A 25,431-nucleotide genomic window follows, 5' to 3' on the forward strand; every position below is an offset into this window, starting at 1 on the left:
GGAGGCAGCACACAGGCAGGGTGGGATACACTGAGCAGCAGAGTATTTTTCCATCGGGCTGCAGGGAAGGTGACTCTGCTCAGGGGCAGACAAAGCACAAACCCTCACTCCCAGACTGCGGGCCCCATGCCAGCACAGCCGCCGGTGGCCATCGATCGAGCCGGGGACGAGCCCCGTGGGTGACAACCTGGGCAGCACCGAGCCTGCAGCATCCCGGCCGTGATGCTGCACCGGGGTGTACCGGCCCCGGGGCTAGCCGAGCGGCCGCAGCGGGGTGCACGGCCCCGGGCCGAGGCGCCGCAGGGTGTGCGGTGCGGCAGGGAGGAGCCCGGCCACGGCCGGGGATGCTCGGGGATGCTCGGGGCCCCGCCGCGCTGCCGCAGGCTCACCCAGCACGAAGTACGGCAGCTCCGTGTTCTCCAGGTCATCCACCACCACCATCTCTCCGGGGAAATCGTTGCGCACCGAGAAGAGCAGCTTGGGCTCGGCGGCCGAGGGGCCGTGCATGATGCTGAGGTCGTTCTCCCGCAGGAAGGGCAGCGCCGACACCGTGATGCTCTTCAGCTTGCACTCCAGCTCCTTGGCCGCCGCCTCCGCCGCCGCCTCGGCGGGGCCGCTGCCCGCGGCCAGGCAGCAGCCGGCCAGCAGCGAGCACAGCCCGGCCAAAGCCATCTTGGAGCCCCGGCCGCGCTCCCGGCGCCGGGCGGGAGGCGGCGGCGAGGGGCGGGCACGGCGCACCGGCGCCTCCCCGTGCGGCGCGGCTCGGCTCGGCTCCGCGGCTCCGGGCCCCCGCCTCTCCCTTCCGCATCCTCGCCCGCCTTCCTCCCCATTCCCCGGGAGAGCGGGACAACCGCGGAGCGATGCGGTGCGGGAGGGATGCGGGGCTGCCCGGCCTCCCGCTGCACCGGCATGCGGGTACCACCCCCGCTGCTCTGGGTGTACTGCAGAACTCCAAAATCCCACACCTCCGAAACCCCACACCTCCAAAACCCCACACCTCCAAAACCGCACACCTCCAAAACCCCACACCTCCAAAACCCCACAACTCCAAAACCCCAGGCTTCAGAAATCCCAGGCTTCCAAAGCACCATGAGGTATCATGGAACCCAGAGCCCCAGAAGAAGTCACTGACCTCCAAAATAAGTCCCAGGAGAAGTCATGATGGAGCCCAAAGCCCCAAAAGAAGTCACAGACCTCCAAATCCCTCAAGCCCACATGAAATAGATATCCCTGTCTGTATGTGCGCACATATGTATACATACAGACATACAGACATATATATATGTATGTGTATATACATATGGAGTGTAAGGGCAATCCCAAACCCACTGGATCTTTTTCCTGAATCTGGATGCTTTTTATTTTCATCCTCTTTCAGGGAGCACAAAGCAGCGCTGACAGCTCGTCTGACAGCCACACCTTCCTCCAGACACCCGTGGTCCCCAAATCTTCGGATGGAAAATGTTCTCTTCCTCCGCTGTGGGGGCAATGCCCAGTCCTCATCCCAGCAGGAATACCCGGCTGTGTTCTGCTGGTGTGGTTTTCCCAACGGGGCTCTCCTGATGGCAGACAGCTCTGGAACTGGGTGTGGAGGCATCACAGAGCTCCCACACCATCTCCTCATGGGGACAGTGCCCCATCCCACCTCACACTTCCAAAAAAGCCCACACACTGCAGATATTTGTGATTTTTTTTAAATTTTTCTTTTGCAGAGCTCTCCACCTCTTCTTGTTATGGTTTCCCTGAATTCCTCCTCCTTCATGTGGGAAGCTTAGCCTGCCCCAGGGCATGCATTGATGGGGACAGCACTGTGCTCCCACACCCCAAGCAGTGGGTGCTTCACCCCAGGCTGATCTGTCTTTTTAACCCCCTGTATTTTTAACTTCCACGACTCTTTGGGCAGGAAGAACTATGCTGAGCAGAAATTATCCATTTTCAACAACCAGAGAGAAGCACTGAACTAAACCAGTGGGGATGTAGTGGTGGGTGCTTCAGCAGTGCTGTCTCCCTCCAGCAGCAACGGGCTCAGGATCAGGAGAAATCAGTAAAAATCAGGAAAAAAAAAAGCCACAAGCAAAAAAAACAAATGGGGAAAATTGGGAAAGGACAACCAGGAACAAATAAGGAAAAATGAGCAGCAATGTTTTGTAGGATATGGCCCTCCTTTTGTGTTCCTTTTGGGGAGCACAGGGAAATCCCTCTGGATGATTTCCACAAGGCCCTTTCACTGCTCTTCTTTCACCATGGGCCACAAACTCATTATAAAAGGAGCTTTTCCATTCTGAAAAATAATTTAAAAAAAGGTTTGCATTTTTTAGAGGGCGTCTCCAACAACGTTCTTCCAAGGTTTGGAGAAGGGATGCACCCCCAGGAGCAGTGCCCCTGGAATGTCTAACAAGGTGTGAAAAGAGGAGCAAGGAAGGGGTTTGGTGGGAGGTGTGAGGAACACAGAAGGATAAATGGAACACACATAAAAAACCATCTGGGAACGCTAAATCTGGTGTCACTGACAGCATCCTCCTGCTGCTCACCGGGAATGACCAGCACAGGAGGGAGAATCTGGGAATGTGGATCCCTGCGGGTGTTCCACGCCAGGCTGGCGGGGCTTGGAGCAACCTGGCCTAGAGGAAGGTGTCCCTGCCCATGATGGGAATGGGATGATCTCCAGGGTCCCTTCCAACCCCACCATTCCCGAACGAACACATCCTGGGATGCTCTCAGGCTCTCTCCCATTCCCGATCCCGCACATCCCGGGGTGCTCCCAGGCTCTCTCCCATTCCCGATCCCGCACATCCCGGGGTGCTCTCAGGGTCTCTCCCATTCCCGATCCCGCACATCCCGGGGCTCACTAACCCCGGGTCGGGAGGCGGGAGCGGGACTCCCGCACCACGCCCCGCCCCTCCCCATCCCGCTCACCCAATGGGAATGCGCGGAGCCGCCGGCGGAGCCTGTGATTGGCTGCGGGAGCTGCATATATTATCGGCGCGGCGCGGCGGCCCCGCGGAGCGCGCGGACCCGGCGGCCGCGGGTGAGGGAGCCCGGGATGGTGGCGGCGCCGCCGGGGCCCGCCCGGCCGCCCGCACATGGCGCGGCCCGGAGGCGGCGGCGGGGCAGCGCCCGGGGCCGCTGAGCCGGAGCCGATCGGAGCGGGACGCCAAGGAGAGGCGGCCGGTGCCCCGCCGGCGCTGATTTGGAGCTTGGGGTGAGTCCGCGGGGTCGCGGGGAGGAGTTGGGGACGGGGTTTGAGGCGGCGCGGGGGTCCCGCCGGTGGTGGGGTGGGGAGGGAGCGCTGCGGGCCGAGCGGCGGCCCCGCAAGGGCGGAGATCCCGGGTACCGACGGCGGCTCTCTCGGTGACCTTGGTCAAGTTGTGTCCCCGCTCCGGGCTCGCTTAGCAGCCTCCCCGGCGAGCTCAGGTGTCAGGGAAGGCACCGAGTCCTGCCCGGCGGGGCCCCGCAGGTGAGGGGCGGCTGCCACCGGCACGGTGGGACCGGGAGCCGGCGGGCTACAGAGACAAACGAGCTGCCCAGGATGCTGGGACTTGCTGCCGTGTTCCGAGTGCGCTGCTCGGTGTGAAATGCCCGTGTGAGACACCCCGCGCCCGCAGGGACCGCAGGAGATGGCCCCGCAAATGTTAAAACGCGCATTTCTCCGATGGGCCCCGCTCATCAGTAGCCTGTGGGGGGATCAGTTCCGTGAGGGGATCGCCCGTTCCCCGCACCGCAGGGCCCCGCTCCGCCACCCGGAGCATCGGTCGAGCAATGGGTGCGTGACCCGTCAGGAGATGTTTGTTCGCCTGCCCGGCACAGCTCCGGTACCCGAGGGCTCCCCGCTACCAGGCTCCCTTCCCTCAACACTCATCTTTCCAGTAAGAAACAAACTCGGTGTCTTTAAAGCGCTGGATCGCATCAGCTCCGGGCGCAGCGCTGCCGGTCCCTCCCCAGGGACCCGCGTGTGGCTGCCCTGGGGCGGCCGTGGCGGCTCCCGGAGCGTCCCCGCTCTGGTCCCGGGCGCTCCGAGCCCGGGCGCTCGGGGCCGGGTGGGACCCGCCGGCAGATGTCAGTGTCCCCTCTCTGTCGGCAGCCAGGAGGGTCCCTGCCAGCCCCGGAGGCCCCTGCACTTTTTCCGAAGCGGAGCTGTCTGTGGTGGCCGTGCTGAGACAGTTTGGAGAGCTGGGTGTCCAGGGGAGGTGGCCTCACTCTGACACCCCAGAGGAGAGCTCCCTCTCTATGCCCAACACCAGCCACCCACCACATTATTTATCATGGTCTGCTAAGGTTGAGCTCCACCTGTGCATCACTGGCTGTCCATGACACTTGTCACTCGTGTGAAGGCAGGGAAGGGAAGCAGTGTTCCTCACCTTGCGCTGCCTCCTGCATGAGGATGGTGCTGGGCTCGCAGGATCTGTTAGGATGAAAGAGACATACTCCCTGGGGAGGAGGCTGCAGGGCTGCTCCCTTTCCCTGGCTCCTTGTGCACAGGGTTGCTCTTTTTCCCCATCCCCTCGCGTGCAGGGCTGCTCTTCCCTGGTCCCAGAGATCCATCTGCAGGGATTCTTTGGTCTGAGAGCTCAGCGCAAGGTGGGGAAGCCAGAGCTGCTGCTGCCGTCACTGTGCTGGGGGGGAAATTCTATTTTGCACATTTATTTGCTTTATTTAAGAGGCTTTTTGCCTGTAGGTGTGAAAGTCTCGGGTGTGCAAAGCCAGAGGGCAGAACACATGGCACTGGTGCGACTGTGCACGCAGCTGCCATCTCCCCTGACAGCGGCCCAGGCTTCAACTCATTTGATGTCTTATGCAAATCCTCGGCTCCCTGAGTCCTGGGATTTTCTGCTATTTTCCTTTACTCTCATCTTCGAGTGTCTCGCTCTTGAGGATGTAAAGAAAAGCTAATAAGAGGAACCCAAGTCACTGAGTCCTACAGGTTTTCTAGCGCATCTCATGAGCTGAGAGGAGGAGGAGGAGGGCGAGGGCAGTGGCTTGGGGTCCCTCGGCTGTAGTGACTGATGGGGCTGCAGAGGGTGACAGCAGGAGAACCCGCTCCCAGCCGCGGCTCCGAGGTGTCCGTCTGTCTGTCCCCACGCCCGGAGCCGTGTCACCGGGGCCGGCTGCCAGGTGGCTGCCAGCGCCCCGCCGTGCCCGCTTTGCCGGCGATTACGGCGCTGCTGTCGCTCCGGCGGTGCCTGCCTCGCTCTCTTAATTAGCCGGGCTGATCAGCGGGGCCCTGGAGCTTCCTTGGCAGCGTGCGGGAACCAGCCCGGCGCTGCAGCTCCTCCCGAGCCACAGCCGAGCCGGGGCAGAGGAGATGTAGGCAGGGCTGGCTGTAGGGGAGACAGGCTCCACCAAGCCCCAGGTGAGCCTGGAGGCCCCGGAGCAATGGGAGCATCCTGCTAAAATTGAGCCCTTTGGGATTGTCTGTCCCGAGGTGTGCAAGAGCGAGAGGTGGCCTGGGCGCCTGCGTGCATGCACAGATAGACACGGCTCAGCTGAGTCAATCCACTTCAGACGCTAAACTGCACTTAGCCTTTGCCCAGGCTCTTTTAAGTGGCCTTAATTTGATAAAGCTTTTCCATGTTTAATGAGAAAGTGACTCAGTCACTGGGTTGATGCTCGTTCCCACTGAAAGGCGTCCCCAGGGAGCTGCAGACCCCTCCCCATCGCTCCTGCACAGATGCACCTGGGCTCCCACTGTGCCCAGGGACCATTCCTTGACTCAGGCACATCCCACAGCCCTGCCACCGATGGTGTTGTGTACCTGCCATGGGCACTGGGGTTTGCTGTGGCTCTGGGCTTCAGCTCAGCCTGCACAGAGGTGGTTCCAGGGTCCATCTGGAACCTTCCTGTGCTTCCCAACGGCACCTGGCAAATTCCACTGCCCCTTCCCCAGTGCATGCTTCGCAGTTGCTGTATCTCCAGATCTGCTCCTGCAGCATGAAAGGGCACAAATCAATGTTAATGTCCCTAACAATTAGCTAACATCTTAATTATCGAGCTCAGCCTGATGAGTGATGGAGCACGTGGCTCTGGAGATGCCGTGGGCATGGAGGGGAGCGGGACCTCGGCATAACTCCGATGTTGTGCTGAGGGTGTTGCTGCTGTCACTGTCAGCTCCAAGGGCAGCAGAGGGAGGCTTTTGCAGCTCACCTGAACACCCCCATCCTTCCTTCAGCCTCTCAAGCCATTTTGGATGAGGACACCACTGCAGAAGTGACCCCACTGCCATCCCCAGGGTGGGGAGTGACTCTAGAAATTGTCACGAGCTCTTTTTAAGATGTAGCTCATGACAAGTGACAGTGTGGGCCATGCATCAGCCATCACTGGGGTGTTCTGCTGCAGGCAATGGGGACAGACTGCACTTCAAGAAGCTCAGGAAGACTTGGCCCTGAAAGAGGTTGTGATTCTAGGAAAATTTGCCAATAATATTTACTTTGGTACTCTTCTTCCTTGCTTCGGGGTTTTTATAGAAAAGGGAAGAGGAGAAAAAAAAAAAACAAGCTGGAAGTTTTCCAACTTTTGTGATGCAAAACCCTAAATCAAAAGGAAGAAGAAAAAAAAGAGTTGTCAGATGCTTCTCATCAAATCTTCATTTTTTTGGATCAAGGAAAAGTGATTAGAAAGTTATTTCCAGCTCTAGTAGTAAGGTCAAGGGGGTTACTTGTTTCTAAAGAGCTTTACTCTCCCCAGCATCCCAGGAGGATCCTGGTGTGAGCATGTGCAGGTGCGCCCTGAAAAGCATTGCCCCAACCCCAGAGAGCTGCAGTGCAGCCCCCCTTCCCCTCAAACCAGAGCCAGCTCCCTCCAGCTGTAGGCACTGAGGACTGTGCACAGCTATGGCAATATCTGCACGTATTTATTTTCTATCACTCCTGATCGATAGGAGGAAATAAATTACCCCGGTGACAGTGGTGCAGGAGAGCTGCTCCCTGGGGATGAGCTGCTGCAGAGCCAGTGCAGCCCCCTCACAGGCCCTCCTTGCCCGTTCTGCCTGGCTTGGGACTCCAGCTCGTGTTGGCAAGGATGCTGCCGTGCGTCATCACCGTCCCCAGGCAGGAGCATCCCTCGGAGGTGCCACCACGCGCCGTGTGAATAGGAGGGAAGTGTGAATAAAAGCTCACTCAGCAAGGCTGGAAACTCTGCTCCATACCAGGAGGGATTCTTCACTGGTTTTGTACCAGTTTGCCCCGGCTGAGTGCTGGAAATATCAAATCCTATTTTTATTGCTCTATAGTAAAACATGAAGTAGCCACAGGGAAACATGGCATGCTCAGCCTGGAATCTCAGAATGGGCTCCCCAGGGAAGGTGTCAGAGCAGGCTGAGGTGGTGCAGAGCTGGCCTAGGGACCACAGCCTGAGGGAAAAGGTGGTCCACAGTGGGTCTACCCATAATATCCATCCCCAGGATGGTGAGCCAGATGCTTGCTGCCTTAGCTGTGGTGCTTTGGTGGGAGAGGGCATTTGGAGGGGAAGGACAGCATGGAAAATCCCTCTTGGTGAAGGGATGTGGAGATGCCCCCCAGGGTGGTAATGGCAACGGGCTGGTTAGTGCTGGTGAGAAGTATTTAACATCTACGGTGGTTTGATGGAAAAGACAGTGCTCTGCCTGGTGTGTCCCACTCCAAAAAAAAATCCCCTCTGTGCTTTGAATCAAAGGGAGAATATTCCTGTGTCCTCCCGATTTACACCAGGAAAGCCTCAGGGAGGGCGGTGAAGTGACTGGTGCAAAACCAGTCTGTGGTGGTGTGAAGTGGTGATGGATGAGGCCAGTGTCCCATGGCACTGGAAAAACATCTCCTTTAACCATTTAAAATCCCCTTTAACATCCCCCGTGAGACTCTGGCTGTGTGGAGGGAGGGGGGGAAGGGACACAGCCAGGGAGCAACCCCAGCTGGAGCTGGGTCAGGAGCCCCTTAAAACTCATGGATGATGATGGGAGACCAGGAGCCAGGGTGTGCCAAGCCTGTTTGTGAGGCAACAGGCAGAGTCCCAGTGCACCAGATATTTAAACAAGGTGTTTTGCTGTCACAGCCATATTTAATGCTACAAGCAGTGTGTTTCCATGGGCAGGGTTTAGAAAGATGCTGTTCGAGGAGGCTTTACCCTCCCTCAGCTTCTCAGCTGAGATCCACAGTGTTGCTTTCCTCCTTGCTGTATGGGAAAGGGATCAAATCACTGAGGGTTTAGCCTATGGTCAGTATCTAAACCATCCATGAGGTTTAGTGCCAGACCCTGGCTCCCGCCATTCTCTCCTGGACACAGCAGCAGGACCTGGCTGCAGGCAGCATGGACCTGGGGGGGTTGGGTTAATCTTGGCCTTTGAGATCCCTTTGGTCCCCAGGCCACATCAATTGTTAATTGTACCAGCAGATATTCCTGGGGAGGGGAGCAAGCTGCAGGTCTGCTTCAGGCAGGCTCTGCATCCCTTCTGCCTGCTTGCCCTCAGCCCAGCTTTAGCAGGGAGGATTAGGGGCAGCCAAATGCTTGGGTGCTCAGCCACCACCCACACGTGGCAGCTCCATGAGCCTCTGGCGTCGGGTCCTGCCACGTTTTGGGGGTGGGGGATGCCCCCTCCTTGAGGCACAGAGTGAGGAAACCAGCCTGGCATTGCCTGTCCCCCAGCCCAGCATGGACAGGGTTGGGAGTTGGGCACATCCTGCCCCACGTGCCAGGGGCAGGAGGCAGTGACTGGGCTGTCATGTGGCTGCCTGCCAGGCTGGGAAAAACCAGGGTGACACGTGAAAAACGAGTGTGGGGGAACAGAAGCCCTGCCTGCTGCTCCTGCCCACCCCACTGCCCTGGCACCGCAGCCTGGTGATGTGAAAGTCTCAGCTTTTGTTTAAAATTCACAGGGCCCCAGCCTCGAGGGCTGAGCGAGAAGCTGAGAAAGTGTAATCAAAGGGCACCCTTAAGGGTTTAAAAATAGAAGAGAGGGAGAAAAAAATTGAAAAAAACATATTATTACATGTTCAAGCATGATGATTCATCCAGCAAAGCCCTGTTTGGGAGAAGGCAGGGTTGGTGTGAGCTCAGCAGGGATGGGCATTTGGGCTCCAGCCGCCTTCCTGGAACAAAAACTACCTTCCCTGGCAGGACTGCAGCAAGGGGGTCCCTGTTCTGGGCAAACAGCTGCTGGTGCCTCACAGCACACCTGGCCTTGGCCAGACCTTGCAGATCCCCATCTCCACCTTTGCTGGCAAATTCAGGCTCTGTCCTTGTGGCTGCTGCTGCCAGAAAAGCTCCATCTTTACTTTGCACTCAGAACACTACTTCCATCAGCCTAAGGCAGCCTTGGAGTGGCCATCCATCCATCCAGACGCTAGCAGGACACAAAGACAAGTCTAACGTCAACCAGACATGATCCAGTCCATACCTGGAGAAGCTGATTTTCCCAGTTCCCCATGATTATCATTTTTAGCCCCACCTGAAATGAGCTGCATGCTCATGACATTTGTTCCCACAATGCAGGGTGCAGGGCAGCTCACAGCAGTGAGCTGTGTCATATAATAATAATAATAATAATAATAAATAAATAATATGCCAGGCTGATGTCCAGCAGAGAAAAACATAAAGAAAAATCCAGAAATTCCTCAAACAGCCATCAGCCAGGATTTCATTTAACTCCAGCACCCCCAGCCCCACAAACTCTTATTTCTTGTGGCATGACCAGGCTCTCCCTGGAGCGCAGCTTTCCCTCTGTCAGCAGCATCCCAGCCAGCATTCCAGAGCTTGCTCCCGGTTTCCATCCGCTCCTCACGGGTTTCCCCGCTTGTCCTTGCAGGGCGGGGCTGTCCCGGAGCGTTGCCGCGGGGTGAGAGAATGAAGAAGCCGGCCGGGCAGCAGCAGGATGGGGCGGCAGGACCTGCCCCGTGCTGACGGGCCCCCGCCCATGCTGCCCTGGCCGCTGGCCCTGCTGGCCCTGAGCGCCTGCTGCCGCTGCAGCGCCGTGCCCCAGGGCCATGCAGCCCCCGCCACGCCCTCCTCTTCCTCCTCATCCTCCTCTCCCTCGGCCCGGCCGCCTCTCGACTGGCTCCTCACCGACCGGGGACCCTTCTACCGAGCCCAGGAGTACGTGGACTTCATGGAGCGCTACCGGCAGGGGTTCACCACCAGGTACAGGATCTACAGGTGAGAGGCTGTGACAGGCTGGGGGGATGTGGGGGCACAGCAGAGTGGAGGCAGACCCTCTCTAATCCACATGAGCAGACCCCCACGTGTGGGAGGAGGCTGCCTATTGGGTGGATGTGAGATGCTGCTTTTCCAGGAATGCTCTTGGTGAGGCCAGGCTGGGCTCCAGGCTGGCAGGGTCTCTAGCTGGTCAGAGTGACCCCGAGAGAAGTTACAAAGTCTCTTTTCCCAGCCCGGTGCTTGAAGAAGGAGTCAGAGCTCTTAATTTCTCGGTCTCAAGGTTGTTTATTGTTTCTTAGCTATAAAATTCTTTCTCCTGTCCAGCCAAAGTCCGCTCAGCAGGACAGTTCCAGGCACTCTGCCTGCCCCCAGGGTGGTGGTATGTCTTTATTCTAAAAACTACATGTACAATGTTTACAATTCCTTCCCAATACCTATCACCTATGTTAGACAGTGAACTTCTAGTCTAAACCAATCTAAAAGTGCAAACATCACACCAAAAGATGGAGGCCTAGAAGAAGAAGGAGAAAGTCTGGACATGCCCAGATTCCTCCATTTTGCCCCTTGAACCCCCATTCTAAAAACCCCAAAAACCTATTTTTCACCTTGTGATAAATTCACTATCATTCTTCTTAAATTGTCATGGTTTGCAGATCTTCATCTAAGGTTGGTAACTTGCTCCATGGGTCATAATCAAAACCACAGGGGCATTTTGGGCTCTGTGCCAGGGTCTCCGAGCCCCCTGGCAGGGGTCTTGGCTGCTCAGGACAGCCAGAGGGATGCCCTGGGTCCTGACACCAGGCAGGATTTGCCCTTAAATGGGAGGGATTTGGTGCCCAGGTTGAGATGGGATCAGCCCTTGTGGCAGGAGGCACAGAGCCCGCTGGGCTGGATGGGTCTCGTGTGCTCCAGTCCCTTTGGACATCCTCCACGTATGCTCTCCTGCCCCAAGATGGAGGCTGGGGACAGCAGAAGGGACAGTGTGCATGTGGTGTCCACCTTCCAGGCCCTTTGTACAAAGATGCTCTTTTGTCCTTTTTCTGTGCACAAAGATGTCTGTGCCAAATTGCTGAACCTGCCTAGACAGGCAGTTCTCTGGGGCTGGGATGCTGCTCAAGAAAAGCCACTGACTGACCCCCTGGCATGTCCCCAGTGCCATCAGCCCTTGGACTGCTATGGGATGCTGTATACATGGGGGCCGAGGCTGGAGGGGGTTTCTTGCCAGCAGAGAACCAGGTTTGGCAGCAGTGGGGTCCACTCACCACAGCCAAGGCCACCCTGTGACAGCCTCTGTGGGAAACCCACTCCACTCCACCACCTCCTGGGCCTAACTGGGGCTGTCACCTCTGCCTAATGAGCCCTTTCCCTTCCATTCCCCACCAGTGCTGAGCCCTGGGGGCTTCCAGCAGCAAAGCAAAGCCTGACCAGGGCCTCTTGGGGATGCTGATGTGGGTGCTGGGATTGCAGCCTTGTTTTGCAGCCCTGCACCCCCAGGGAGCTCCTCTCCCCTTTCCTGTGTGCTGATGCTGCCATGCCGAGGGAGCTGCGTCCTCCAGGGATGCTGCTGGTGACGGTGGTGGGACAGGAAGGAGCAGCCAGAGGGACAGAGCTGGCTCACACCTCCCCAGAGGCAGAGAACCTGCCATCAGCCTTCGGGGCTTGTTTGCCTCCGGGATGGAAGGGGGAAAATTGGCACCCCAGCCCCGAGGGAGTGTGTGTGTGCAAGGGGAGAGGCAGCACCCCCCTGCCTCATCCTCAGCCCTGCTACAGGCCCCTGCATCCCATCTTCTGGGCCCAAAGTCATGGTGGGAGGCAACCTGTCATCTGCCAAGCCCAGCAGCTGCTGCTTTGCACCCATCCACTGCTCCCTCCTTCTCCCTCCCTCTCCCTGTTTTCCCAGCCAGCCCCGTCTGAGAGGCACAGCCTGGTTTTAATTAGAGCCAAATGCCAAAGATTAAGCTGAAATTTGCTGCTGGTTGTTTATGAGGGGTTTTAGAGGCAGTGACAGGCTGGGTGGCACACTGACAGCATCTGGGGCTCTGAGGGGACCCACCACATCCCAACACCTCCAGCTTCCCACAAAACGCTGCTGATGTTGAAAACCATGACACCCCCAGATGCTGGATTTTCCCTTGGATCTGTAGGCTGGAGGAGGGATGAGCTGCAGCCAGCCCAAAGGGCTGGAAGAGGCTCTAGCCCTGCCCTGGGCTGTGATTAATGCCTTCCGGAGGTGCTGGGTTAATCAATAGCCAGCATCTCCGCTGCTTGTAGCTCTTTATCACCATCGATGGCTTAGGGAGGGACGGTGCTTTTGTCCTGCCTGGATCCATAGCTGGCAGCAGGTCCTTCATTTCCAGTGGGGAGGTCGGGATTATTCTTTCCAGAGTTTTCCACCTGTCCTGAATGGAAATCAGGGGCATAAGGAAGGAGAGCATGCATGTGCCATGGCCAGACCCCCTTCACACCCTCTCCCCGCTGCTGCTCTCGTCCCACAGAGAGTTTGCCCGTTGGAAGGTGAATAATCTGGCCTTGGAGAGGAAAGATTTCTTCAGCCTCCCACTTCCCCTGGCCCCCGAATTCATCCGCAACATCCGGCTGCTGGGGCGGCGGCCCAGCGCGCAGCAGATCACCGACAGCCTCATCAAGAAGTATGGGACACACTTCCTGCTGGCTGCCACGCTGGGAGGTGAGCGCTGGGCTGCTCAGCCCCTCGCACAGTGAGGGAGGGTGGGAAAAGCAGCACTGCATGGCCAGGAACGGGAATGGGGGCAGCCCACAGCCTTTCTCAGGTATCACATCTCCCCCCAGGAGAGGAGTCCCTGACCATTTTCGTGGACAAGCGCAAGCTTAGCCGGAGGGCAGAGCCCGCGGCGGGGGCTGGGAACAGCTCGGGGGTGTCGCTGGAGACCCTGCACCAGCTGGCAGCCTCCTACTTCATCGACAGGGAGAGCACCCTGCGCCGGCTGCACCACATCCAGATCGCCACGGCTGCCATCAAGGTACGAGAGGGGCGAGGAGGGGCCAGCGCCGGGACTGCCCGGGGCCCCTCCAGCTGGCCCGACCTGAAACAGCATCCCCCAGAGAGCAGAGAGCCGGGAAAGTTAACACCTTCCATTATTTATGGGAAATTGGGCACGCTAATAAAGGCACATTTTTCAGCGGGCTGCCGCCTGTCAACAAGCTAATTAGCAGATAATTAGTTCTCCTCTCTGACCATCGCCCTGCTACGAGGAGGGGGGCTTGGCCAGCGGGTCAGGGATTGTCTGCATCGCTCTCACCGGGGTAGGGCACCCTGTGTCCCCTCCTGTGTACCCTGACCGCTTCGTGTCCCCACCTTAGGTGACAGAAACACGGACAGGGCCACTGGGCTGCAGCAACTATGACAACCTGGACTCGGTGAGCTCTGTCCTGGTGCAGAGCCCTGAGAACAAAGTGCAGCTCCAAGGTAGGACCGGGCTCGTGGGGATGTGGGGGCGGACAATTGCTGCCATGGGATGCTTGTGGGTGCACGGGGGGATGCAGGGGAGGATGCTGGCATGAGATGCTGCTTCTAATTTCAGGGCTGGGGAGGAGAGGGGAGGAAAATAATGAAAGCTGGGCAGGATGAGGTTGTTGCTTGTCTGCCAAGAGGAGCCAAGATCGATGCAGAGCCCAGACAAGTGGCTCCACAGCAAATTGATATGATAATCATGCGAGGGTGGGAGCCTGGCGAGGGGGGAGAGGCTGGTGCCCTCCTCGCCCAGGTGGTGTTTGAGGGGCTCCGTGTGTGCCCTGATGCCCTCGGGGCTGCTCCCTCCGCAGGGCTGCAGACGGTGCTGCCCTCCTACCTGCGGGAGAGGTTCGTGGCCGCCGCCCTCAGCTACATCGCCTGCGGCTCGGCGGGGGAGCTGCTGTGCCGCCGCAGCGACTGCCGCTGCCAGTGCCAACCCGCCTTCCCCCGCTGCAACTGCCCCGAGGCCGACATCCAGGCGCTGGAGAGCAGCCTGGCCCAGCTCGGGCGGGCCTGGGAGAGCCACCACAGCCAGTTTGAGGAGTCAGGTGAGGCTGGCAGACCCCGCCGAGCATCTCCTTCCCTTTGAGAGCAGCCCAGGCTGGGTGCTCCTCTTCTCACCATGAAGAGCTCGGGTGGAGGGAGGTTGCTTTCAGCTCCACCTTTACTGCCTGCTCTCCAGAGTTCCTGATGCCATCTCCTTCTCCCCACAGAGGAGTTTCAGGCCCTGGTGAAAAGACTCCCCACGGACCGTTTCCTGAACAGGACAGCCATCTCCCACTTCTGGAGCATGGATCTGGATGTCCAGCACCGCTACCAGCAGCTGGGCACCAGCCTGAAGCTGCTCTCCAGGAAAACCTTCCGGCTCATCCGGCGCCTCTTCAACCTCAGCAAGCGCTGCCACCGCCAGCCGCGCTTCAAGCTGCCCAAGGAGAGGTAGGGTGCCCCGGCAGCCTTGCTGGGGCACTGCCCCGTGCCCCAGGGGTGGGGCACTGCCCGGGGATAACCCCCTGTGGCTGCAAGTGGAGAAGCTCCCACCGAGGAGGGGGTGAGCAGGCAGCAGGAGCGGCTGTACCAGCCTGGAATGTGGCCCTGAGAGATCAGGTGCAGACCTGAAGGTGGAAAATGGGTTCATGGGAGGGCCACCAGCAGAGCAGGAAACCAACACGAGGTGGGCAGCTTTTCCATCCTTAGGGAAAGCCAGTCACATCCCAAAAGATGCCATCTAAGCCTCTCTTCTGTGTTTCTGTGCACCAGGTCCCTCCCTTACTGGTGGAGCCGCGCACAGTCTCTGCTGTACTGCAGCGAGACCACCGTGCCTGGGACCTTCCTGGAAGAAAGCCACAGCTGCACCTGTCCCTCAGAGCAGCCCTCCTGCCAGGGCTCCATCCCGTGTGCCTTGGGCGACGGGCCAGCCTGTGCCAGCTGTGACCAGGACAACAGCACCCGCTGCGGGAGCTGCCACCACGGCTACGCGCTCACCCAGGGCTTCTGCCGCCCCGAGGTGGCCGACTCCCTGGAGCAGTACCTGGGGCTGGAGACGGACCTGCAGGACCTGGAGCTCAAGTACCTGCTGCAGAAGCGGGACAGCCGCATCGAGGTGCACTCCATCTTCATCAGCAATGACATGCGCCTGGGCAGCTGGTTCGACCCCTCCTGGAGGAAGCGCATGCTCCTCACCCTCAAGAGCAACAAGTACAAGCCTGGGCTGGTTCACATCATGCTGGCCCTGTCTCTGCAGATCTGCCTCACCAAGAACAGCACCCTGGAGCCCGTCATGGCCATCTATGTTAACCCCTTTGGGGGAAGCCACTCAGAGAGCTGGTTCATGCCTGTCAACGAGGGCAGCTTCCCAGACTGGGAAAGGACTACCGTAGATGCCTCTGCCCAGTGCCAAAACTGGACCATCACCTTGGGCAACAAGAGGAAGACCTTCTTTGAGACGGTGCACGTCTACCTGCGGAGCCGCATCAAGTCTCTGGATGACAGCTCCAACGAGACAATCTACTATGAGCCCTTGGAGATGTCAGATCCCTCCAAGAACCTGGGCTACATGAAAATCAACAGCTTGCAAGTCTTTGGCTACAGCCTGCCCTTTGAGCCAGATGCCATCCGTGACCTGATCCTCCAGCTGGACTACCCCTACACGCAGGGCTCCCAGGACTCAGCCATGCTGCAGCTGCTGGAGATCAGGGACAGGGTGAACAGGCTCTCACCCCCTGGCAAAATCCGCCTCGACCTCTTCACTTGCTTGCTCCGGCACCGGCTCAAGCTGGCCAACAACGAGGTGGCGAGGATCCAGTCCTCCCTGAGGGCCTTCAACGCCAAGCTGCCCAACGCCCTGGAGCAGGAGACGGGCAAGCTGTGCAGCTAACACAGCTGGCAGCGCTCACACCTCGGCCAGGGGCTGCCAGGACAGACTGCCTGGGGAGGAGAGAGAAAGAACCACCCTAAAAATTTAAATCAAGGCCTTACCTTAGTGCCAACTGCGTGCTTCCATGGTACACCCAGCATCTGGCCAAAGAGACACAGGGCTCGGGCGGATGGAGAATGCCAGTGGGACTGAGGAGGAGGAGGAATGGCTCATGGCATTGTGAACTGGCTCCAAGTGTGGGAACAATGCCACTGTGGCTGGGGAGGTGTGCCAGCAGCCCAGGGGGTGTGGCTTGCCCTGAGGCAGATGCTGGTCCCACCAGAGCAGGTGCTGAACCCACCCTAAGAATCCCCCAGCAGCGGCCTCCTTGCCACCCCAACTTTTGTAGTCTTTTTAAGAGGTTTCTACTGGCACCTTTGCATCCCCCACCATCCATCCTGCAGCCGTGGCCTCGCACACGGTGCTGCTGGGGGCCCACAGCACAGGCCCTGCAGACCCTGCAGGTCTCCCCTGCGGCCTCTCCACGAGCACCCCGTGTCTGCTGCCGTGCCGAGGCACCGTCTCACCCCTTGCCTGGAAGGACCTGGCACCTGCCCAGGGATGCTGCCATCACAGACACCCTCTTTTGGTGTGGCACAAAAAAGCTGTGGGCCAAGGTTGCCTACAAAACAGAAAAACCAACAAAAAAACCCCCACCCTAATGCAAAAGAAAGAAAAAGAAAATGTTTTATTTATGTATTTATTTATTTGGTTTGTTTGGGACAGGTTTTTTTAAGCCTATTCATTTGGGGAGTGTCATTTCTTGTCAGTGGCTTCAGCCAAGAGACATCTTAGTAAAATGTATCTGTTTAATATATTTTTTAAAAAATGCCTTTTTTGAGCAAAAGAGCAACCAAAACCAACTGAGATTAAAAAAAAAAAAAAAAAAAAAAAAAAAAAAGAACAGAACAGTTACTGTCATCCCTAGCCCTGGCTTTCCCCGTGCTGTGTGGCTCCCCTCCCTCCCTCCCTCCTTCCCAGTGCTGCTGTGCTGGGTGCCTGACTGGAATATCAAGCAGTGGAGCTGCCTGGCTGTCAGATGGGAATGTCGGGAGCCCAGACAAGCAGAGCTCACTGCTCCAGTGCCTGCCCTCATCCCTTGGCCAAGGATGAGGCAGAGAGAGGAAGGAGCAGACCCTGTGACCGCAGGGATCCCCAAGGGAGGCGTGCAGACAAAGGGGATGGGGCAGGGAAAGGAGAGGGGTGGGAAATGTGAATCAGTGTGCAGGTCTGAGGCCGCCTTCTAATCCTCCACAGCTGGCAAAACTTGTCTGCTTGGATGCTGCAAAGGCAGTGGAAACCTGAACTCATCCATCCTGCTCCTGTCACCCACCTCTCCCCCATCCTCGCGCTGGGCAGATAAAGAGATAAGCAGGAGGAAAATAACTCCAGGAGAGATAAAGAGACAGACAAGAGGAAAATAAAACAGGGATAGATAAACCATACTTGCTATTTATATTCCCTGTCTAATCTATCAATCCATCAGGCTGGCTATTGTGGTTATAGCAGCCCTCAATCTGTCACCTAGCCTTCTATTTTCCACACATCTGTCTTCCTTTGCCCACCTCTCCTCTCTCTCCCAGTCCTAAAGGGAAAAAAAATCAGGCAATTAAACACACCAGGAGGAAATGAAAAGTCAAAGCCATCCTCTGGGCTCCCCAGGCAGTGCTGGCAGACATCCCCATGAGGATGGGGAGGGCACAGGCATGAGGGCCAGCAGCGCTCCTGAGCAGGCAGAGCTGCCAGCAGGATTCCCAGCTAGAGAAGTTATTTTGGCTTCTGCTGTGTATATTCCATCACTTCTTGGTTGTCCAGAGCAGCTGTGGTGTCCCATCCGTGGAAGTGTCCAAGGCCAGGTTGGATGAGGCTTTGGGCTACTGGAAGGTGTCCCTGCCTGTGGAAGGTTAGAGCAAGATGAGATTTAAGGTGTTTTCTAACCCAAACCATTCTGGGGTTCTCCCCATCATCACGTGGGCCATGTGGCAGGCTAACATTCCTTGACCCACTCCCATCTCCTCTAGAAAGAGCACTTCCTACCATATTTTTTGGTGTCCTGAACCAGTCCCACATCCTAAACCCAGGTCAACATGAATATAAGAGTTGTTGGGGTGACTGGCAGCACCTCAAGGTACCCATCAAGGGATGCACCCTGCACTTCTCTGGCTTTGTATAGGCTCCAGATGGAGCCAAGTGATGCCCTAACAGTCCCATGTGTGAGGAGGGAGGTGGATGAAGGCCATTTACTTTTAATTTGATGCAAAAAAGCACTGCAGGGAGTAAGGGGAGGCAGGCAACTGGAAGGATGAGCCACCAGCTCTTTGCATCCTCAGCAGTTGCCTCTCCTCTCTCCACAGCCTCTCAGCAATATCTGTAACCTATTGCCCAAAAGCACCAAGTTTGGCCCAAACTGCCAATTAATTCCCTTTAGGAATGAGGCTGTGCATGGCACTCCAAGGCTTGGCAGCTGGCAGAGCCCTGTCTCAGCAAAACGCACTTCCCATGGGGAGGCAGACAAGACCTTGGTCACCCACCCCCAAACCATGGGGCTGCACCTCCTCTTTAACTCAGAAAAACAGAATTGGTTCCTTAAATTTGGCTGCTGAATTGCTGTATTTTGGGAGAGAAATGCTCCCACCTTTTGGGGGGATTTGTGTGAGTTAAAGGAAGAGCAGCAGCAGCAGCATGCCCTGGGAGGGACTGCCAAGCTGTGTGGGAATCTCAGGTGGAAGCAGCCAGGTCCTCCCATCCCTGCCCAGCAATTAAGGCACTCAGCGGAGGTGATTAAAAGGACAAGGTTAATAACTGGAGGTCAGCATTTGATTACCTTGCAGTGCTTTCCCTGCACAGAACAGTGCTGATGGCAGCAGGGCTGGCTGGAGAGCTGGGATCTGGCCTCAGGATGGGAACAGCCAGCCTGAACCAGGAATTCAGCACCAAACCCATCAGGTTTTAACAACTCCTGTGTTTGGGGTTGTCCCTTTCTAGACTCTGTGTTTATATGAGATTCTCTGCAGTATGAAAGCCAGAAAATGGCCTTTAAATAACAAGCTGAGCTCTTCACTTGCTGGATGCAGACACTCTGGTTGCCTCCAGACACGTTTGTTTGGCAGCTCTGCCAGGGCAAAGGAGGCCAGGGAGGGCCAGGCTGTTTCACCCCCAGCCCAGGCAGCAGCATGGGGTTTCCTGCACAGCTCTCCCAGGGCAGAGAGAGATGATGGCCCTCAGGCTGGGGCTGGTCCTGCCTCCATCTGCCACCCTGAGACAGCCAGGGATGGGCTGTGATGGGCTGCACCTGAGCAAACAGCTCCACCTTTGTAACCTACACCCTTTTCCCCCTCCTGCCTTCACCCTTTGAGCCTCCAGCCCTGTGTGCCATCAGGTGGTGGCCCAAGGGCACCTCTGCATCAGGCTGGGCCCAAACAGCAAGGCCAGCTTTGCCGTGGAGAGAGGCTGTCAGCCTAACTCTGCATTCTTGCTCCAGCCTGCCTCAGTTTACCCCTGTGGCTCGCAGCAAACACTGCCAGCCTGGCACAGAAGAACGTGGATGCACAGGAATGAAAACATCCCAGGGGAGGGGGGAGGGCTGGGAGAGCTCCAGGTAACACGCTGGAGCTGGCAGGAACTCTCCTGCTTTGCATGCAAACAGCACACTGGTGCAGATGTTGCTTTTAATGCATCCCCCTGGTCTCTGGGTTTGGGCTGCAGGATGGGCAGGAGGAGGGAATCAGGGAATCAGGGTTTGGCTTGGCAGGAAGCTGCAGGATGAGCGTTTTGCCCAGGGCTCCTGCGGCTCTGTTAGCCACAGCAGGCAGCTGCCAGCAGACCTGCTCTGTGCTTGACAGCGTTTCTGGGGGAGGCAGGAGATGCCAAGCTGCCCTCTCTGCCCCAGCACAGCTCGGGCTCCTTCCTCACAACTCAGTCACCACAGAGATGCTCCTGGGCACACCTGGGATCACCTCTCACTCTCCCAACAGCCCAGCAGATGGTGGGATGTGATCCCTGGGAAGCTGGCACCCCTGAGGTGGGCAGCATCGTGGCCCAGAGCTGCCCTGCCAGCACCAGCCCATGGAATCTTGTCATCATTCTCTCCACACACCAGGCTTGTGTATTGGTGGGGTTTGCCACCAGCCCCCCCTGTTTCCCCTGGCTCTCCAAAGCCCAGTGACATCTGCATGGCCAAGAGGCAACCCAAAACCTCACTGGCTCCTTTTTAGCCTCATCTTTTTGTTTTTCCTCCCCCTTCTCCTGCCAAGCTCAGAAGTGCAGTCAAGGTGGCAAATTAGCACCAGAGCCTCGTTAATTGTCAGGCAGGAGCCTTCTCCTGCTGTTTGGGCTGTCATCAGCCATTTCAGCACATTTTCAGCTTCTTTCTCTCAGTCTATTTTCCCCCCTTTGCCAATGCTGGGCTGTTTTTCCTCTCTGCCATCTCTTTCAAAGCCACCAAGGGTTCTCATCCCCCCATGCCATGCTCCCTGGTGTTTTCTCTCCAGAGAGGATTTACAGGGTCTGTGGTGAATGGTAAAGGAGAAGGAAGGGAAAATTCACAACCTCCTGAAATGGTGGTGACCTCAGCTTCTTCCTCCCTCTTCCTCCTCCTGCCACAGTCCCTGAAGGAGGCAGCAGAATCAGCACAGAGCAACAGGGACATTTCTGCTAGCAGGAGATGTCCCAGCCACCCTCCTGTGTCCCCACTAGGAGCTCAGTGACAATCTGGGGTGACTCCAGCTGGTGGGGACCTCAGGAAGCCCCAGTCCCAGTTCCTCAGCTCCCTTCTTCCCTCCCCACCAACTCCTCCTTAAGCAAAGATCAAAAAGCACAACCTCAGCCACCCAACCCCACTGCCTCCGTGAGTGCCCTCAGCCACTCCCAGCTCTTGAGGAGAACCTGGAGACCCTTCAGACACCACCAAATGAAGTCTCTTCACTGCACCCCATTCTGCAAGTGGAAAAATTTGCAAGGACCAGGAATGGCAATGGCAAATTGCTTTCTCCTCCTCTGGGCTCTGCTCCTGGACCAAGGGTTGAGACGGGCAAAATTTGGTGGACAATGGGATGAAATTCAGAGGGATTTTCCTGTTGGGTGGAATAAAATCCCCAAAAAATCTTCAAGCCAGACCTTTTGCTCCTACTGCATATGCCAGGAGTGGAGACTGACTGGATGCGAAGAAAGAAGGAGAAAAATCAGTCAAATTATTTTTAAAAGTGCTCTCCCAGCCTACAGGCATCCTCTTCTCTGTACACAAACCCTCCTGGGATACACAAACCCTCCCAGCCCATCTGCCTCAAAAATCAGCTACATCAGTTACCACCTTCCAGCTTTTCCCTTGAAGTGATTCCCTGCAATGGCTCCTCACCCTTCCCTTGCCCCTGGTGGTATTGATCCACTCAGGAAGATGGCAATTGCAGGAAATAAAGGGTCTCAAGGGCCTATTTCTCCACCTGTAGCCCATTTGATCGCTGGGAGAGCCCACGCCACCAGGATTTATCTCCCACCTTGTTTTCCCAAGCTACTTTCTATGGCTGTTTCACCAACATAACAGTAAAAAAATGTGGCACATAAACCACCCCAAATAGTGTCCAGGGATGTGATATCCTATAAATCCCAGGAGAGTGTTGTTTGGATCAGGCTTGCTCCATTGAAGTAATCTCCTCACTGGCCATAGACCAGGGGCTCTTCTAAAGCCCACAGAGCTGCTGGAGAGAGATTCCTTCTCTCCTGAGACTTGGCAGTGGTGTTGGGAGCCACACTCTCAGAAAGGCTCCTGGGGGAACAGAATCAGTGATTACCCAAATTAGTTTCTAATAGCTTTTATCTCCTAATTTCTACTTTGTCAAGTGCTAAAATCCATTAATAATCAAGAGACCATGTGGAAAAACATTTAATATCCCAGCTGCCAAGAGCTCCCACCCTGTCACACTCCAACACAGCTACAGAAGAGGAAAAAAATAAAATGTGATTTTTTAAATCTTGAATCCAACTCTCCAGTTAAACTGTCTCCTGCTTTTGCTGATCAGTGAGACAAATCCATGTTTGGACCATTAGATCTTGCACCTCCTTCTTCTCCTCTCCTGCCCTTGCTGGACAAAGGGTGCCTCATCCCTGAGTTGGTTCCTTCCTAGAGGGACCCAAAGGTTGGTGGCCAAGGTTGGTAACACCCTGGATTCATCCTGTGCCTGGTGCTTCCCATCCAAATGAAGGCAGGATGCTGCCTTCTATGGGACAGGCATGTCCACACAGTTCTCCATGGGCTGAGGTTGGGGTGGATAATTTCCACTCTCTACCAAAATGCTGCACCCCTTCATTCCACCCACACACCCTTCAAGTCTCTCAGGTTTAGTCATTCCTTATCTTGGCCTTGCAGAGCTGACCTCAGCCCTCCACCCACAGCCTGGAAATCCACTTCCATGCTCAGGTGGAAGCTCACCCCCACCTTGCTTCAATTTGCATCATCCCCCCTCTCCTAATCACCTGTTTGAACAGTTTAATGGGCTTCTAATAAAATATTGCATTTCTGAAGCTCCCTGTGATGGAATAATTGCCCCCAGCATGCCCAGAGGGATGCACACAACCCCTGCATAGCATTGCCCATGGCTTTTTGTGGCTGGGCTGCTTCCCCAGCAGCAGAGGAGGGAACACAGCCCTGCATCCACCCCAGAGGTTGTTGCAACAGCAGAGTTGGGCACAGGGATCCAGGGGGCGCAGCCAGAGGTGAGCTTTGGGCAGGAGTGCCAGAGGGTTCCAGGCAGCCTGGGGACAAAAGCTGGGAGCAAGGAAGGAATTGGGATGTTGCTGCATGAATAGATGGCTGTGGGAGCTGCTGGGAGCAGGGAGGCATGGGAGGGCTGAGCAGGGTCAGTGCCTGCAGCACAGTGTGGGTCTCAATCCCAGAGCCAGGCTGACTGTGGGACAGCCTGGTTTAAAGATCAGTTCTGTCCAACATCCCCTGGCCCCACCACATTGCTCCTTCCTCTCTTGCCAAGAGGATGGTGACCTGCAGGAGGAGATTGAGGTGCTTTTCTTAGCAGCTTAACCATTGCTCAGAGGCAGAATCAAGAGTGACTGAGCCAGTACAGCAAAGCCAGTATCCCCACAGAACCAGTAAATCCTCATCTCCCCCTGAATGGGCTGCCCAAGGCCTGATGGGGACTTGCAGACCCTGTCCTGAGCCCCAAAAATGCCTCAAAGAGCCCAGGCTCAGGTGCTGCCTCACAGAGTGGGCAGATGGAGCCCTGCCAGGCAGGATCTGGACTTTGTCAGTCCCTCAGTGACCCTCCTGGGGAAGGCTGGCACAGCACTGCCACCACGCACACTCATCCCTGCTTCCTTCCCCAGCTCTCAGTACCTGCTTATGGATTTTATGGATTTATTTGTGTTTTGCTGTTGGCTCACACATCATTAAAGAGCTGCTGTGATGTTGGCACTCCTGAGCCACCCATTGACAGCTGCTCTGTGGTCACATCCACACATGGACTCAAAGGATGTGGACTCCTTCATGGAAACCCCTCCAGGGATGTGCAGCCTCACCCAGGAGCAAACCCTGTGCAGGCTCTTTTACAAAGTGGTGGAATCTACATCATCTAATCAGGGGGTGATGGGGTGCTGGGATGGGATCCCAACGCTTTTCCAGGGTTTTGCCCCTACCCAAGAGAGATTTAGTTGCTGGGGGTGGGGTGTAGTAAGGTCACAAACTGAAATATATCCAGACACATACAGTACATAAAACTACAGTCTGTTTCCCCTCTAATTGGTAATAAATGTAAATGTTTAGTTATGCCTGGCTTGGGAGCTATGAAAAACACATCTGGCTGGCTGGTTTTCCTGCCTGCCATCTGTAGCTGAAAGGAAAAGCAAGAGGTGCATGTGTGAGCACCTGAGGAAGGCAGCAGGGGCAAAGAGGGAGCAGGAGAGAGGAGGAGGAGGAGGATTGCTGGAGCAGGTTGGCATCAGAGGGTGGTTTCTGGTTTCCCTGCTCATGGGGACCTCCAGGTTTTGCATCTCTGCTCAGTTCTTCCTCCTCTCCCAGGTAATAACCCACAAGGGAATGGCCCGTGCCTTCCAGAGCTGCTGACACAGAATTCCCTGGCACTGATGGGGAGACAAAACCAGAAAGCCGCTGGAGGTCTCCTGCTGGCCATTAATCACCATTAACCAGAAGCTCTGATCTGGTCAAACCTTGAGCAGTGCTTTGTAAATCCCTTCAAACAGCACAAAGCCCTTGCAGCTGAAACAGCCAGACCAAGCTGGCAGGGAGGGGATGCTCTGTCCCCCCTGCCCCTGTCCCAGAGCCATCCTTAGGTCCATAAAACCCAGCCTGCAGCACCATCCCCACCAGTTAAAGACTGGGAGGAAACCACTGATCCAAAGAAGAAAATGCAGAGCTTTAAAAACTTTCTCAGTGCCAAGTCCCCAGGGCTGGGGAAGTTTGGAGAGCTGAGAAAGCTAATGAGCACAGAAAAGCAAGTCTGGTGCAGAATTAACACAGGGGGAAGTGTAGATTCCCCCCTTCCCTGCACCTGCTTTGCTGCCCTCTCCCAGAATCTGCTCCAGCCTCCCAGCAACGCCACGATCCCCATTCCCTGCTGGACTCACACCTGCCCCATCCCAGCTGGAGTGCTGGCACCCAGCAGCCTTCCTCCTCCTCCTCCTCTGCCCGCCCGCTTCACTCTTATTCTGGCAGCACCGCCTCTTACTTTGAAGCAGCTTTCCTTGGAGCGGCAGCCTCGCTTCCCGGCCGTCCCCAAAGAGCCCGCGAGTGCTCGCTCTCCCTCGTCCCTCCTCCCGCCTTGATCAAGGCTGAAGGCTGGAATCCAAGTGCATTGATCAAAGCGGCTTCTTCGGGCGAGATTCTCTGGCAAGGAAAAGCAACAGTTGCTGAGGAGCTGCTCCAAGGGCCGGCGGCTCCTTGCCAGGAGGGGAGAAGGGCTTCACGCAGCCAGGGCAGGGGGGCAAAGGGGTTTCACTGCCCGGAGAGGCTGCCACAGCACAGAGGGTGCTGCCTGCTCCCCAGGTACTTGGGGCTGAGCAGCAGCCAGATATCCTGATTCTGAGCTCTCCTGGGGAAAGATGCAACTGTGCATATGGCTGGGACAGAGATGAATAACGCCAAGGTCTTTTGCCTCGAGACAAAAGTCCCCATTCCAGCCTTAAAGCAGCTTAGACTGAGTGCTCAGAGTGCCTTGAAGAGCAGGGGGCTGGCAGGCCCTGGCAGCAGCCCCTGATCCCCTGCCGAGCCCTGGGGCCGCGTGCCAGGTGCTGGTGCCAAGGTGAAAGTGGAGAGATCAGGCAGCCAGATGGCATCCTCCACCAAAATAACCATGGGCACAAAGCATCCTCCACCAAAATCACCACAGAACATAAAACATCCTCCACCAAAATAACCACAAACATCCTCTCCCAAAAACAACCACAA

At 56.6% G+C, this 25,431-nt stretch overlaps 3 protein-coding genes across 14 annotated transcripts in view; 1 reads left to right on the top strand and 2 right to left on the bottom strand.

Annotated features, from left to right (window-relative positions):
- ASTN1 (astrotactin 1) overlaps window positions 1-751 on the bottom strand; it is a 73,528-nt gene extending 72,777 nt beyond the window's left edge. For 2 of the 4 annotated variants that reach the window (XM_074546340.1, XM_074546341.1), the window contains exon 1: window positions 390-751. In XM_074546340.1, coding sequence (XP_074402441.1) covers window positions 390-672 — 283 coding nt within the window. In that variant the 5' untranslated portion in view covers window positions 673-751. The remainder of the gene's footprint in view (window positions 1-389) is intronic. The other 2 variants (XM_074546338.1, XM_074546339.1) reach the window with 2 other exon arrangements.
- A 2,240-nt stretch (window positions 752-2,991) lies between these two features.
- Window positions 2,992-16,839, top strand: BRINP2 (BMP/retinoic acid inducible neural specific 2). 2 transcript variants are annotated; one of them, XM_074546342.1, is made up of 8 exons: window positions 2,992-3,202; window positions 9,773-10,119; window positions 12,615-12,805; window positions 12,928-13,118; window positions 13,459-13,564; window positions 13,921-14,157; window positions 14,323-14,545; window positions 14,867-16,839. In XM_074546342.1, the coding sequence occupies exons 2-8, from the start codon at window positions 9,839-9,841 to the stop codon at window positions 15,981-15,983; spliced, it is 2,346 nt and encodes a 781-aa protein (XP_074402443.1). In that variant the 5' UTR covers window positions 2,992-3,202; window positions 9,773-9,838; the 3' UTR covers window positions 15,984-16,839. The 2 variants fall into 2 exon arrangements, with proteins under 2 accessions (XP_074402443.1, XP_074402444.1); XM_074546343.1 differs by lacking the exons at window positions 2,992-3,202; window positions 9,773-10,119 and having other exon boundaries at window positions 12,623-12,805; window positions 12,909-13,118.
- LOC106629549 (uncharacterized) overlaps window positions 16,385-25,431 on the bottom strand; it is a 119,552-nt gene continuing 110,505 nt past the window's right edge. For 5 of the 8 annotated variants that reach the window (XR_012581438.1, XR_012581437.1, XR_012581435.1 and 2 more), the window contains 2 exons: window positions 24,713-24,870; window positions 16,385-17,916 (listed from right to left, as the gene is read on the bottom strand). Coding sequence is in view for 3 of the 8 variants with exons in the window: in XM_074546346.1 (XP_074402447.1) it covers window positions 17,790-17,916; window positions 24,713-24,870 (285 nt within the window). In the remaining 5 variants the exon portion in view is untranslated. Of the gene's footprint in view, window positions 20,630-24,712; window positions 24,871-25,431 lie in introns of all 8 variants that reach the window. The other 3 variants (XM_074546347.1, XM_074546344.1, XR_012581439.1) reach the window with 3 other exon arrangements.

Source organism: Zonotrichia albicollis, chromosome 8 (genome assembly GCF_047830755.1).
Source record: "Zonotrichia albicollis isolate bZonAlb1 chromosome 8, bZonAlb1.hap1, whole genome shotgun sequence".
NCBI classification, from domain to species: Eukaryota; Metazoa; Chordata; class Aves; order Passeriformes; family Passerellidae; genus Zonotrichia; species Zonotrichia albicollis.